This window comes from Synchiropus splendidus, chromosome 18 (assembly GCF_027744825.2).
Source record: "Synchiropus splendidus isolate RoL2022-P1 chromosome 18, RoL_Sspl_1.0, whole genome shotgun sequence".
Lineage (NCBI taxonomy): Eukaryota > Metazoa > Chordata > Actinopteri > Syngnathiformes > Callionymidae > Synchiropus > Synchiropus splendidus.
In genome coordinates, this window is record NC_071351.1 from 8,053,899 (window position 1) to 8,069,883 (window position 15,985).

Consider the following 15,985-nt stretch of genomic DNA (forward strand, 5'->3'; position numbering starts at 1 on the left):
TTCTCTTTATTACATAAATCTATCTTAACCTTCTGCACATAATCTGCCCTCTCTTCTGGATTATAATCTCATTTTCAGATATGTGTTTTATTTATTGGTCTTTTGCACGTCCCCATCTTTGTTATTACTATATACTTGTTCATAGATCTTTATGCCTTGAATTGACCACAATAAAGCATAAACAAAGTCAAGAGTCAAGCAGTTTAAAAGGACAGAATGAAAGAGAGATGTTTTCGATCTAGTATTGGGTAGCTCAGGGAAACGTTTCCCTGCAGTAGTCGAGTTATCTTTGATTCAATCCACTTGAGCACTCGTTGTCTCTGTGGTGTCAGGTGGGAAGATCCTCTGAAGCAGAATCTTCCGTTCTTTTAAGTCCAGATCTTCAGTCTAATCAATCACTCTGACCTAGAAAGCTAAGTTTATACTCAAGCTATGGTGACCCATTTAATACTCACACACTGGCAGAAACATACATCTCCCGTCCATGTCCTCAGATGGACTCCAGGAAATTAACAAGAGACTTGTGACCCGCATGCAGCAAATAATCAAATATAGTCAGAGAAAGTAGGTTGGAAACATCCCTGCAAAACAGCCGGCAGAGCTGCCTCAAGCAGAACCCTGCGTTTGTTAACCTTTACTCCAGCAAGATGGTGTGACAGATTGCACAGTAAGACATTGGGGAGAACACTTTTCTATTGGCAGGAGTCAGTCATTCTTGGGATTCTAAAAACCAGGTTAAAACATAGTAATTATAGCGGACAGAGACAACTTCCCTCAAACCCCGTGATTATGTTTGACCCACAGTTTCAGAACAATAAGCAGCACTTCCTGAAAGTCAGAGGCAACAGAAAGCACTTCAGCTGTGTGAACAACACGCTTTTCAGTGCTTCCCAACGACACTGTACAACAACTAAATCAGTACAATGGTGTATATTGGGCTGTTGACAAAAGCATAAAAATAGCCTTTAAATCGTTGTACTTTTTTGACTTCAGATGAGAGTGATGTGGCACATGAAAGTACATGCTAGCAGCTGACCTTACAAAGATAGACAAAACAACCCCCATGAAGCTTTATTGTCTTTTTTTCAGGTTGTGTTTTTAGGCCACGTTCAAATGGGGACCACAGAAATAAACAGAATAAAACTATGAAAATAATGCAGGAAGGAACCCATCAATACTTTTAGGATTGTAAGCAACATTGTCTTCAGTTTGTCATCCTCGAAAAGCTTTACATATTTTTAATTTGCAACATATAGGTCAGAAGAGAACACTGGTATTTTATTTAACAATAGAGACTACTTGATAAGACAATAACTCAAGACGACAAACGATGAGGTATTTCCCATCCTCTCCACTCTGAGGAGCACATTGGGAAGAGATTTAAAACATCCCAGGATCCATTAACTTGTCCTCTACAATTCATATAGAGCCGGAAAGTCAAGTGATAAATGAGCAGAAGGAAGAGACACGAAGAGAAGCAGCACATAAAAACGGCCGCCTTATACATGTATGTGTGCTGCACAGACACGTTGACCTTATCATTCTCAACAGACTAAGCCTAAATCACAATGCCGACACACACGTGAAACACCTCATCTACGATCTTCAAACTACGGTAGACACAGGAATGAGACTGAGACTGAGGCGTATATGATCAAGACGTATTCCTCCATATATGATCATTTTAAAGCTGTTCGGCCCTCCTACTACGATGCCACGCAGGCTTTTCTGCGCTCTGCTCACTGTCTACAGTGTGATTCCTTTCACTGTAGAATCAGCAGTGTGTCCTTTGTTCTCCTTTTGCATAATATCTTCCCTGCTGTTCGCCTCACGCACACTACTTTTTTTCAGACCAGCCAAGCAATAATATTCCCTCTTGCTGCAGCACTTCACATTCAAAACCTGTTCCGAAATAAAAACATCACCAAGCATGATTTCTCATGACCTTCAGCAATAAAAAAGCAAACATAACTTCAGCATGGAAGTCACAGAACACGCTGTCCCAGCTATCAGCGCTGATGTCAGGTGTCGTTATGAACGATTCATCTCCATACAGCCAGACAGTGCATTAAAGCAAATTGTCACTCTGTCCTTGACTATACTGTAGTGCTCATGAGTGTCACCTGTCCTTGTGCCACACAGCACAACCTCCTTCTACAGTCACATGGCAGCCACAGAATGAATGTGATGACACCCAGCCCAAACAAAGACCAAAACCACCTCACTATTTTAATGTAATGAAACTGCTTATTATGAATGAAAGGATAAAGACAAGAACAGAAGTGATTCTGTTTTTAAAAACCTAAACACCTTCCATTCTTTATCTGGTTTCTCCTCTCCTATCTCATTTCTGGGACAGCTTAACTGGGGACAGAAAACCGATCCTTTGCCTCTTTTTCACTCAGGGCTTATAAGTAACACGGCTCAGTAGCTCCGCCCGCCCTCTATCACATCTGACCTTGTCCTATTTAGAGGTCAAACAGCTGGAATGGATCGATGGCTCGGATGATATGAGGCGAGCAAAGGAGACAAAGACGGAGATGCTCAATGGAAAGCAAAGGGTCGGGGAGCAACACAGAAGGGGAAGAAGAAAATGGAGTGGAAGGACATAGAGTGAAACAGGATAAGCATATGTGCTACATCAGCATTCATTTTGGTCTCTCTGTGGAAGGTGGAAGCAGGTAGATGGAGGGGAGAGCGAATAAATGAGGAAAAACACCAACAAATAATCAAATATCAAGATTTTTCTGTTTGGCCCAGACTCACTAACAGCAGACATTTACTCACCGATTCTAATATTGCCATTACCAACTCAGTTACTGACCAAACCAGTGAAGGTGTGTGTCAGAAGAACAGAGACAAAACTCCCAGTCTACAGTGTGCGATGCACTCCTTGAGTCAACAAACCACTGAGACACTGTGATGCATGAAATTGCTAAACAGATATTCAGCAACATAGTAATATTTTATCTTTTTTTCCTTCAAAAAAGGAAATTCCAATCAAACAATAGATAAGATTCTCTAATAACACAGTCCAATAGCTTATCTGCCCTGGATCACTGTCACAGGAGGGATTTGTTTCATTTGCTATTTTCCCCTCTATAGTTTGTGGAAAAGATTATTTTTCCACACCTTATCTTTACTTCACAAGTTGACACTTGACTTTTTTTCTCACTTGTATGGAATCAAAGGTGTGAGATTGTGACAGAGGTGACATTCCAGTGTGGACGAGCCGACACGCACGCACGCACGCACACGCACACACACACACACACACACACACACACACACACACACACACACACACACACACACACACACACACACACACACACACACACACACACACACACACACACACACACACACACACACACACACACACACACACACACACACACACACACACACACAGAGCCTTCCTATTGGCTGTGACAAGAACGCTTTTCTGGTGGCTCAGAAGAAGCACAGCTATCAGTACTATCAATTCATGTTTCCAACAACTCAATGTTTGCTCACATGAAGAGCTATGAGTCTCATTTAAAAACATAAATTCCCATCACTGCATCTTGCCAAAACCACTCACCAGTAACAATGACATCAGATGAAAGTTAAATAACCTCCCGGGGCCCTGTATAGGGATTAAAGTTGAGGTTAACTGTGCAGAACTAATTTAATTGTCTTAAATTTACTGTCGCCCACTTGTCCTCTGTGGCTTGATGTCCTTACAGTCAAAAGTTCATGTTTTTATTCACTTTCAATAAGAACAGTGGAGCTGCACACTTTTTCCATTTCCATTTTTTTTCCCCATTCGTTTTGGACAAAAGTACTTTCTGACATGACAATTACAGATGAAAAAGCAAAGCTAAAAAAGCCAAAACTGTGGCGATTCAAGCCTATCCATTGCCTTGTGTCAGTTTTTTGTCCCTCACCAACATTTCCAGATTATAGTTTTCTTCTCCAACTCGACTGAGTCAGAGACGTTTATAGTTGCGGCTCGAGGTCGGAATATTTAAATGAGTATGTCTGTCAGACTTTAACAAAAACAACTGGGCCTAATATGAACGTCTAACTGCTTTAAAATAGCCCAGACCTGTTCCATAATACTCAGTAAAACAGTAAGTGTCCTACTAATACTAATACTAACAGGGCACAAGAGTCCTGTTTGATGAAACGTTGAGCATTAAGCATAGCCACACAGAGTCTACTATCCACTCAGTGAAAGAAACAGAACCCGAGGGGAGAGTAGATCTACAGTTGTTGACAGCAACCGGTACTGACCCACATCAGGGGACTTAGTCTGGAGCCAAGTCTTTGACCTTTAGCTCATCAAACACTGACAAAGTAGACAAGGCAGGAGTCCTTTTCTCTTCATTGAGCATGATTTTAAATAGCATCACTGCGCTCAGTCACAACTCTGCTCTTTCCGAGTGACCAAGGTAAGCAAACATAGCATTCATAAAGGCAATAACAATGGAGTCACAGAAACCTAACTCATCACCTTTTCACCATAAACACAATATGGAAGCCACGATACCTGAAGAAATTCACCAAACCCAATGACGTTTGATCTTACCTTGTCAAGCTCCTGCTGCAAGACTTGTTTGGTGACCTCCATGTCCTGCAGTCGGACACGAAGCTCTTCATTTTCATCCTCCAAGCGCGTTCTTTTCTTCTCCCCACTTTCCAGCTGACTGTGGAGACGAATGGAAACGTCTTTTGCAACCTGAAAAGAAGAAAAGCATCATGATAGAACCTCAAAATATAGAGAGATGTCTTCCTACTCAGGCAGTTAAACGTCACTTCAAATAAAAAATGGTCATGCAAGGACATCCTATGGTGAAGGGCAAGGTGATGGATGCAAAAAGGTTATCTGTTTTAATGGAAACCTGGGCTTTTGGTCCAGAGCATTTTCTGTCATGAATAATTAAGGCTCTAACCTGACCATACATCTGAAGGACTGTGCATCGCTGTGCGCCCTTCAGTTGAACCCTTATATGGCCGGTGTCTTTGCAGGAAAAAAATGATTCTTTGAAATAATTTAATGTGCAAGACACAAAACTTGCTCATACATTCATCATTATTCAAGATAATACTAAAAGTATGATGAGCACAAATTCAGCCAGTGTGTTCTTTATAACTTGGTTATTCTCCAGCGCATAATGTGTGACAGTGTGTGATAATGTTTCTGAACTGGTGGTGCTGGGCGCCACAATGTGCCACTGTCCTTACACCAACAGCTCCCAGAGCTTCTCCACCCACTCTCCAGTTCATGTGCAAGTGTGTGCCTTGTGTGTTTTTCTCAGGCGTTCTGACCTCTAAATGGCCCCACTTGTCCTCGATAATGCCATCACTGCACACCCGTCACAATGCATTATATAACACGTATCCACACAATAATTTTGTATTTGAATGCACGAAACTCTCTTTCAACTAAGCAGAACGCAACATCACACAGTGGACTAAAATTCATCTTAGTTTGCCGCAACTCCTTTACATTTTCTCCCTTGTTAAGCTTCACTTCAACTCCAAGCTGCTGTGTTCGTGGAGGAATTCAACAGCATTGAAGCTGGGTTTTACCCGGCAACACAGCTATAGGATGTAATTAGTATTCAGTCAGAGTACCTCTCAGAGTTCTGAAAGAATCCTGTGGTCTAAGGAGGGACACACGCACCCACTCTGGCCACAGGGCAAACAGCAACACCTTTGAACAAGTGACAGTTACTCATCTATTTGACTGTTTATAACAACTAGGGTCTTGTTGCTCAGCACTGAGGCACATGCACAGATCTCTCTGATAAAATCTCAAGCCGTTGATGAAGCAACCGTTGGGGAACAAGAGCTCAGCATGTAGATGTATTCATGGAGGCCTGGGAGCACTTTAGAGAATGAAGGAGGAGGAACCTAATTTTTTATTACCATGAAGATATGTTAGGTCAGTATATCCGAAAGGTATGGCCCGGACGTGACATCACCAAGTGGATATCAATGTGTATGTTTTCAAAACAATGATAGTGAAAATCTAAAAGAAAGGGGAACATCAGAAGGTGCAAACACTTACGTTCACAGATCTGATCAGAATGAGGTTCTTGTTTTTCTCCCTCCACTGCATAAAAAGTGCAGAACACACTGGTGCTCAGTATGACAAGTGCTGCTGTCTGAGTACTGCAGTGTCAGGCTGCATGTAACGTGCTGCTATAAAATACCCTTTTCAAGTTGAAGTGCATCAAAATACAGTGATGTCACACGGTAGGTTTTTAATATTACATAAGCAGTTGTTGCATTTTGTCTCATCGGGGGAAACAAAGGAGAAATGATCTAATGATTTACTGTTTTCTGACTTCATCTGGACACCCATTTGCAGGAGGTTACATCACATCTAATCTGTTGCATGTCTATATATAAAGCCATTATGTGTGTAAGCGAGAGAAAGTGCGAGAGAGAGAGAGAGTCACCGGCATGGCAGCTGTTTCACCGCAACCCAGCTATCTTGGGAAACAGAGAGAAGGAGAATGGGTGGGAGAAGATGGAATGCAGTGCATTCTCTCCATCCTTGGAATGTCACGTCTATGATCTCATCTTCAAATCCATCCATCCACCTATGCAGTTATCACTCAGGTAGCAGTTCATATCAGTCATTCGAGCCAAAACACAGGAGCAAGTGAAATAAAATTGAGGGCGGTTGGTTTAACATTTCTGTCGGTGAAATATCATTGCTACGTATCATTTTTTGTCTTCAAACTCACACATATTTCATGCAATTCTCTTGAACAGAATTAGAATGAGACCTCACACAACAGTTTAATTTGCTGGAATGTCTTCAGAAAAAAAAATCCATGTTCAAAGTGACTGAACTGACTGACTGTTAAAAGCACTGGTAAAATTTGCAGCTGCATTTTGGGAAACTGTGAGCATCAATAATTTACTCTTTAACATGCTTTGTCCCCGAGTCACCTACAGCACACCTATTGTCCACAGGAATGTGACTCTAATGTGGAGCTCTACTTTCTCGAGAGAAGGTGTGTGTTTCTGTGTTGCTTGTGTTGGAGAAGGGTGAGAAAAAACTATTTTATCTCAGGCAGTGACACAAAGCACAACATATGGATATGAGGCTGCAAGCTGGCAATGTTTAGATAAAAACACAGCTGCTTCAAGCTCTAATCTCATGACAGCGGGACTGTGCCGTTGTCTTTTTTGATAGCTTTTATCTAATCCCCACTTGGGCCTGCTTCCACGCTGGTCAGTTAAAATTAATGTTGAGCGTATTACATAAGATATGACCAAGTGTAACATAGCCACTGTGAGGCTGGCCAGAGGCTGGATTAGCTCGTATTAAAGACGAATTATGAGCATCAAATTATGACCTCATGCATTAGGTAATATTCCAGAGCACTGGAGGAAGCATCAAGAATATTTCAAAGAGGCAATAAAGTGGGTAGAAAGCGTGTAAGGGTGGAGTCCTGATCAAGAAGGCAGAATGTGTCAACAAATATATGCAAACCTTTTCACTTTCCTCCCAAATAAATCCAAAATATATTGATATTCCTTCCAATCATAATGTTTATACAAGACATTAAACCATTATGTAAAAATAGAAATAACCCCAGGAGACAAAACATCTGACTCTATCATGAATCTGACATCATGAGAACGCATTTGACATTTCCTGTGAGTGTGTTACTGTCTCTGTAAGTTGAGGTTGTGTCTCCAGATGTCAGAAGATTGTGGGAATGAGAGCAGTGTGTGAGTAGGACAGGAAATGATGTCAGAAATATTTGTGGTAACTCCTAAAAAGTTGCTCCGAACATGACAAAGAGGAGGTTGTCACCTCACAGTCACCTGACATTCACACATGCGTCTGTGTGTCATCCAATCAGAGCCTTAGGGCATCCACTCGGGTTAAGCCAATTACATGAGTAAAGCAGCTCATGTCTGAGCAGTACTGGGAATACTAGCCAAGTAAAACTGTTCCCAAGGACTGTTCTACCACACAGGATTGAGAGTAATTCACTTTCTATCGTATCTCGGAAGACTCACTGAAAAGAAAAGCAGTCTGTGACCACATTTGGAGCCACAGTGTTGGACTGAAGCCGTGACTTCATTGAAAGTAAAGGGCTTGAATCCATCTGTAACATCTGCACAACACTCCAGCTGCACAAACTGAAGAATTTCTGTGGGTGTGGCGTCACCACACTCGAAACATAAGCTCAACAAATGTTTCTAGGTCATTTTATACCGGCCCTGAGGTCAAACCATTGAAAGGACTCTTATTCCATACGACATGATTCAGCCCTGTTGTCAACACATTTGACATGACCTGAATGCTTCTCTCTGCTTACAGTATCTTCTGGCTTCTATACAACTGCAAAACACAAACTCAGTCTCCCTCTAATGGAACCACACAACTTTTGAAAGTTTAATGCTTCTGAATATCAAAGCAGAAGTATTTACGGCTCCCCTAAATTTTCTGTCTTGACTAACTGGCAGCCCTAGCTCCTGAAAATATAAACTTTAGGTGCACACTTTTGTTTTTGTTTTGTTTGTTGAATACCATCATGAGTACGATGCATCTTTCAACACATTATAAAACTGTACATAAAGGACACATAAGGTGTGTTTTAAAGGATAACTACAATGCAGTATTTAAAGGTCAGAACACGTGAGTGCATCACTGCCTTGATAGTTGGACAAGAATAAGCAAAGAAGTGACTTTGAGAGGCTTGTAAAACAGCTTAAAAAAGCCTCACACGGAACAGTGTGGAGTAACCTGAGCTGCCGTCTGACGACTTTGTTGCTTGTGGCAAGACGACATAATCAGCCTTGTGTCGAGAAAGACACCAGAGAATCCAGGAATTTAGGCATTAATGTCCCTAATGGAGTCACAACTCTTGACACCGCTCATATTCTACATGGGGCTTTAAGCCCTTCATTATTCCAATAGCCAGATAAGTATTGCATGTAATTATTCCCTCACTTTTCATCCTCTTTTCAAACCTCTCATTCTAATTGGCCAGTTTAAACTTTCAAACGAGTCCATCCCCTTTTTATTCCAGCAGCAACCCAGTCTGTTAAACAGGAAGTCAGTGTTCATCCCTCCTCCCCCCTTCCCATTCCAACTCCCTTTTCCTTCCTTTTTCAATAATGGTCAGATAGCAGCTGAGCAGAGGCAGAGAGTAGGCGGGGACTCTGGGGAATGACATCACGGTTGCACACAGTTGCTCCGGGTATAAAGACCTCATTGTAGCCTCTGTCACATGGAAAACGTTTAAGGAACGCTCTTCAGTTGATGCAGAATTCAGGGTCAGTGTGACCAAAAATGTTTGTGCGCTTACTGAGCATGTAAAATCGCACCTGCAGGACTTATGAGTCATATTAATGAGTAATAATTGTCTTTGCAATAGTGACCATGAGACTGGAAAATTGGACCAAACCAGGAGGACGATGATCTCCTCACATGATTTGATTTCATGGAAGAAAATAGGTCAGAAGGACAGTCTGGGTAAACAACAGATAAATAATAACAAATAACATAAAAAAAATATGTTTGACAGCTGTCATGAAAAAACAAGCTCTTACCTTGACATCCTGCTCCAGGGTCTGGATGAGTTCTCCATCGACCTGTCCTGTTTGTGCCACGCGGAGGGAACGCCGCTCTGCTTTCCTCAGGCGGTACTGAAGGATACGGCAGGTCTTGTTCGCCTGACAAACCAATGATAAATCATTTAAAAAGGCTCCATGAATATAAACTACAAGCCAATAAAGGTACCTGTTCCAGCTGCTGTCGGAGGTCCTGCAGCTGATAAACGTCCTCCTCCATGTACATGTCCCTCATTTCCAGCATCTCAGACCTTAACTCTTCCATCTCGTCCTAAAAATGGACAACAATCATAATAGTAATAATCATAATCATGTTTGTGCCACATCTGGAGCATCAACTTCAGCTACTAACAAAGGGATGCACCGTTCAAGACAGCTGAGTGAGTTATAGACAATGATACATTATTGATTTAGCACTGCAACCAGAGGTCACTGTTTTTGCTATATGACTATTAAGGACAAAAATGAAATTATAAAACACAGTCAAATTGAGGTCAAATGGCCAGGTTTTTTGTCTCTGTGAGGAAAAATAAATCTCATCCATGACCTGTAATCTTGCGAGACAGGAGGAGTGTGAGCAGCTGTAGTAGTAGTAGTAGTGCTGTCACGGTTTGTTACGACTGTGAATGTGGGTCACCTTCTTGGGAAACGCAACAACAAGCTCTTGCACGTGAATTTGATTCAGTGTGCATGTTGCCAAGCTCTGAATACTGACACGAGTCAATTTATAATAAAGTGCGCTGAAAACATGAAGATTTATTTATAGTGCTAAAAGTACATTGCTGTGTGAGCTTCACTGTGGGCAGATGTGGAGGAGGGAAGAAGGAGCACCAAAACAATTGGAGGAGATGAGACATAGCAGAGAGGCAAAACCAAGTTAATGTGGCGCGAGACGTGCTCCACTGACCTGCTTTTCATGGCTAACTAAAGAAGAATGGTGAAGATGTTCTTGGTCATGTGAGAGTAAGCAGACAGTCAGGAGAATAGATGAGCCAATCGGGTGTTAGATAACATTGCAGGTCTGCTTAATGCTAAAAACATCTGCTGTATTTTCACATGCCTTCACCAGAAAGACAGTGGGGTTCTATGAATCTTTTAACACAGCGTTGTCTGTGATTTAAAGGCTGAACAGCTGCGTTGTCAAAGATCTTCAATGTGATTCATATAGCATCAACGGTGAACGAAAAAATACGATTTCACACAATGAATTGTGTGTTCATCAAAATAGGAAAAAGCAAGGGGAACATTTTTTGGCTTGAATGAGGAAGCTCCTGTCAGGTCAGTCTCACGCTGTTTTGATCTCATGATTGCTGCCCAGTTGTTCCTCACAGCTGCGACAACACACCGCAGACATGCTCATTACAGTGCCGTGACTCCCATGAGGCTTTAGGGTGGTCCGATGAGGAAGCTCTGTTTCACGACTGTCCTACATTCAACAGACTGGAAGACGAGCATTGTGTCTCCCTCCCACAAAATCACATTGTATTTCCAAGTGATGGTGACCTCGGTCAACGGCACACGGTCAAACTGTCCACCCCAAAATAAGATCTGAAGACAACAAATGCCGGGCCCAACAGCAGAGAAAACATAGCTGTGCTACACCAACACTCTCAAGAAGAGAGCAGAGTGCCCGATCAATCATCCTCATCAATCATTCTCTGCCAATTCATGGCTTGTCTGGCCAGGGCCAGTTAGTGCTCAGGGACGTTCTGATGGTATTGATCTATGAGCGGATCAATCACTCGGATCGGCAGGACGGGTGGATTCCAGCATATTAAATTCACAGCTTCCCTGCATAACCATGGAAAGTTGAGATGCCTTTACGCTGACAGGAAATCCCATGATGCATTGCAATTGTTTTGACCCCTCAACTGTCACCTGACTCACCACCGTGTACCCCTCACTATGGCAACTAAAATTTAATATTCTTTAAAAGTTGATGTTGTTGTGGTGTTGTTGTTGTTACTGAGTTTGCTTTTGCACAGAACTCAAGTGTTGACACGTTGATTTAAAGTCAGTCATGATGATGATGTCAGAGTCATAATGCAGATGCAGATTTAAGCAATCAGAAAATACTGGTGTAGAATTGTCATCATACACCATTCAAACAAGGGATTAACCAACATTACAATTCGAGAGAAGATGCCTTCTCAGTTATTGACTAAAGACAAATATCTTGTGAAAAATCCTTGCAAATAAAGGGACTCATTGTTCAGCCACATGTGGTAAAGTAAGTCAATTTACCACATCCTCCTTGAAGGGAAAAACCATGAATGCACTCCATGGAGTAATGAATGAACTGAAATGCACTTTCAATAACAATTCTCTCCATGCAGGACAAGTTCTGAGTCTCTGCAGGAGATAGGAGCTAGTTTTAAATGATGCAAAATGGCAGCTAACAGTCTGATGCTAATGTCCCATGCTTGTGTGTGTGTCATTAATTCTTTGAAATATGCTCAGCATTGAATTAACTATCACCAGTTGCATGAGTATACTTACTTTTAGATAGTCATTTTCGGATCTCAGCTCCTCTATCTCCCGGACAAACTCCTCTTGCATGCCATCCATGAGCTCCTCCGTCAGGTCTGAGAAAGCTAACGAGGTGCTAGCCGGCATCCTGCTGTCAAACGAGGTGACCGAGCGCTCCTCGCCGGGAGAAGCGCTCCCCTCGCCGGTGCTCAGACACAGTCGGTCCTTGTTTTCTTTCTCGGGTGCCGGCTGGCTGGTCCTCCTCTCCGCAAGTGTGCCATTTCTGAGCGGAATGTCTCCCTCCTGGCCGCCGCCGCGACTGCTCCGAGACTCGGCGTCGCTGCTCACGGCGTCCGTGGAGAGTTTGTTTTCATCCGAGGCGCAGTCCGAGAGCTCGGAGCTGCTGTCCGTGGGGGACAGTTTCTCCACAGCGCAGCCGGAGTCCTTGGATAGATCTTCCGAACCGATGCTCGCATCGGATATCTTCCGTCTCCCGCCGGTACTTTTAGTCGCTTTGGCTGTCTTGTTCAGCGACGCGGTGGATTTCCCCGCAGACTTCCCCGCATTTTTCCCATCTTTCCCACTCATGTTGCCCACCGGGCTGCGCCTGGAAATGCGGCTCCCAAGATGAATGGACCCCGGCTTCACACTCAGAGTCGGGGTCCCTATACCTCCGCGGATTTTAGTAAAAGACCAGCCAGGTACATCCTTCGGTCGAGCCGGTGAAGGAGCGCGGTTGATCTTCTTCTTCTCACCCGGAGCCATCACCGGGTGCTCGGTGGTGTGCGCCCCGGGATTCAGATGCTCCTGTCCGGCCACCGCGTGCTGCGACTGCCCGCTGTCCGAACCATCTGTTCCGCCTCCGTTTTCCATCTTCTGTCGGAGATGGACTCTCCGTTCCTTGGACGAGGCGAACAGGAGGTGAGACGCAGAGTTTTGGACATTAACCTCCTTTGTTTTTGTCATTCATTCCATGTAGTCGGAACAAGAAAGAGCAGAAAGGAAACCTCCGGTCTGAGGAGGCAGAAGTTGGACTGAATAAACAGACAAAAGACTCGCCAATCCGCCAAAGATCCAGTCCTGCAACCGCTCACTTAGAAACAAGACGAACTGGAAAAGGCATGAAAAATCCACGATGGTTTCAGATTTTAAATCGAGCACTAATTCAGTGTCATTCTTGTAAACAGAAGCGGCCGTTTGTTGCTATGAGGAGGACTGAGGGGCAGGAAGAGGCTCTTCTCTCCGCCCAGATAACGGGATGTGGCTTTGTGAGCGAGAGACAAGAACTATGCAGCTCTCTGTCGCCACCCTCCAGAACATGCATAAAACCCTCTCATTTAATGGCTGTTGGATCTATGGAGCAGGTGTATAGATATATTGGAGAGACATCATATCACATCACATGGATGGAATCTGAATTCTTCACATTTAACCCATTACGAACAACAAATGAATTATATATTTCAATATATCACGGATTGTATTTCTAACTCATGTGACTTTGCAGGTTCAACTCTTCCATGAGCGCAGGCATGGACATCATAACTAATTTAACTTGCTTCTATTGTTGGAGGGAGACGCTTCACCTGACTCCAGTGTTGACATGGTAACACTGCCCAGTCTGTCTCGGGTTTTGCTCAGCTGGGTCTACTCTTCCAACTGATGCTCACTTCATTTTAAATAAAGGCATCCCATTTACTTTTTAATGCATCGTTACAGTCGCTTTGCTATTTAAAACGTAAAGTAAAAAGCAACACATACATGTTAGTGCAGCTTTTCTGAAATGTGCCTCACCATTTACTGATATTTCCTCCATTATTAATGACCAAAAGTAGACTCTAGCGATATAATAACAATATTAATATACTCACCATGTCATGGTGGTTTTCTATGTCCTCTTTCTCTACAAAATAGCATTTGTACAATTCATCCTCACTCTTGTCTGACGTTAAAAAAAAAAGTCTATAGCACTCAAGTGCTGCCACTCAACCGATGTAAGATGTCGATACAGAATCGCTGTCCGTGAATGATTTATGGAGAGAATTTCTTGAGTTGGAGCAATTAGATTCCCATGAGCGTTCACCGCTTTGGATTTCTGGTTTATTGAACCTTCACAATTGCTTTGGTTTTCTATGCCAAAGCAACTGTTTTGTAAACTTTATCATTGACTCTAATGAATTTACTTCATGGACAGTCTGTGTCTAATCTCAATGTCATATATTTTCAAAGTGAGCCGATATGGTGCAGAAAAGGGGTTGCTGTTACATCATATAATCGTTGAATAATTGAAGGCTCCCACATGATTCTGCATCAAATTACATGGGAAACATTCACATGTGAAACTGCACGACTGAAATGTCATCATTAAGCACAAGCTGCAGTTGAAAGAGCACAATATAGTGAAGCCGACTCCTCGCATTTAATTCATTGCTCTCATCCTTCCTGTTGTTGTCATTTCTCTGTTAAGTGCCCATATATAGTTACAATGTAATAACAGTAACATGGTGGCTGTTTTGACGCCTGGAGATATTGGCAGGCCACAGAAATGATGCATCAGTTTTTGGTTTGAACACCGTGGCGGAGCTCAATACTACTTCAGTCAGGACATGAAAAAAGGAGTAGTGAACGAAGACCAAGAGCTGGTTCATTACTCGCTTCATTATCCGGGAAAACTCCCTGCCATGTCGCCCTCTGCCAAACAGCCTGAACAATAAGTGCAAATAGTTTTCAGTTGCCTTTGCCAAAATGAAGAAAGACAATAATAGGAATTGCTGCTCTTGCAAGTTATCCTCACTCCAGTAATTGGAAAGTAGTCACGATGTGTCAGTGGCCACAAGACAAGCTGCATCAGCACTGCCACTATTATGTGCTAGAAGCTGGCGAGAAAAAAAACAACTTCCATTGCAATGTTGATGCTTCTCTTCTTCTCCTCAATGACTTTCATGCTTTTTCCCACCCACCTTGTATAATGAAACGACTGTAACACCTATGTTTGTCATTAAATAGAACTAGATATGGCATTATATTGCATCTCTTGAGAGTTCATATTTGTGCAATTGTCTGCATGGATTTCACATTAAAATGAACAAGAAATAGACAAATACATTCTTCCCCCCAAAAAAACGGCAATTGATGATGTCTTAAAGTCGCCAGACCATCCGGAAACACGCAGTATGTATAGCTGCCACTGTGACCTTAACTGCAGCATCAGTCAACTCACCCTTCACCCTGACAGTCAACCGTCCATGAGGTTCATTGAGAGCAGACTAAGGTGTGATCCCAGGTATAAAATCTTGAAAACTACATGCAGTACAACCCTATAATGCAGTATAATTTTAGGAGTAATGAGATGTGCGAGGGTGACCTTGGCCAGTATTCATGATAAGCATAATGTTATTGTGGCTTGGGGTGCTGGTTTCATCTGTTGTAAACCGCTGCCATCTCATGGAAATATAGTGTAACTGCAACTCCAGTTCACATCAAATCGACGCGATGGCTCACCAAACTTAACTCAACTCTTATCCTAGCTTACAAAAAAATATGACACAACTCATACTTTAACAGATTAACAAACGTATATGTCTCCAATTACTTCAATTACAGATGACTTATCTTCTTTAAATCTAAGTTAAATGGGCTGTTCTGAGAAAAGGAGTTAAAAAGTGCCTGTAGTGTCTGGAACTGGAAGTAAATATTTGCGTGCATGTTTATTTACAGCATGTTTGTATGTGGCTGTGAACTGGATGTGCACCCCGCTGCATCCCACTGTGAGTCTGAATAGAACCATTTAGTTCTCGGCGACACTGGCCACTCACGTTCTCTCATCTTGTCCTCTGTTCCCTTCTCCCCATCACGCCACCATGCTACTTATGTAAATTTGGGAATAAATGAAATGCAAAGTGAAAACAAAATGCAAGAA

General features: G+C 42.6%; 1 protein-coding gene across 2 annotated transcripts in view; it reads right to left on the reverse strand.

The window, feature by feature from the left end:
• soga1 (suppressor of glucose, autophagy associated 1) overlaps positions 1-13,310 on the reverse strand; it is a 35,484-nt gene extending 22,174 nt beyond the window's left edge. For both annotated transcript variants that reach the window (XM_053848536.1, XM_053848537.1), the window contains exons 1-4: positions 12,097-13,310; positions 9,767-9,868; positions 9,577-9,699; positions 4,577-4,726 (exon numbers count right to left, since the gene is read on the reverse strand). In XM_053848536.1, coding sequence (XP_053704511.1) covers positions 4,577-4,726; positions 9,577-9,699; positions 9,767-9,868; positions 12,097-13,032 — 1,311 coding nt within the window. In that variant the 5' untranslated portion in view covers positions 13,033-13,310. The remainder of the gene's footprint in view (positions 1-4,576; positions 4,727-9,576; positions 9,700-9,766; positions 9,869-12,096) is intronic.
• Positions 13,311-15,985: the final 2,675 nt, after the last annotated feature.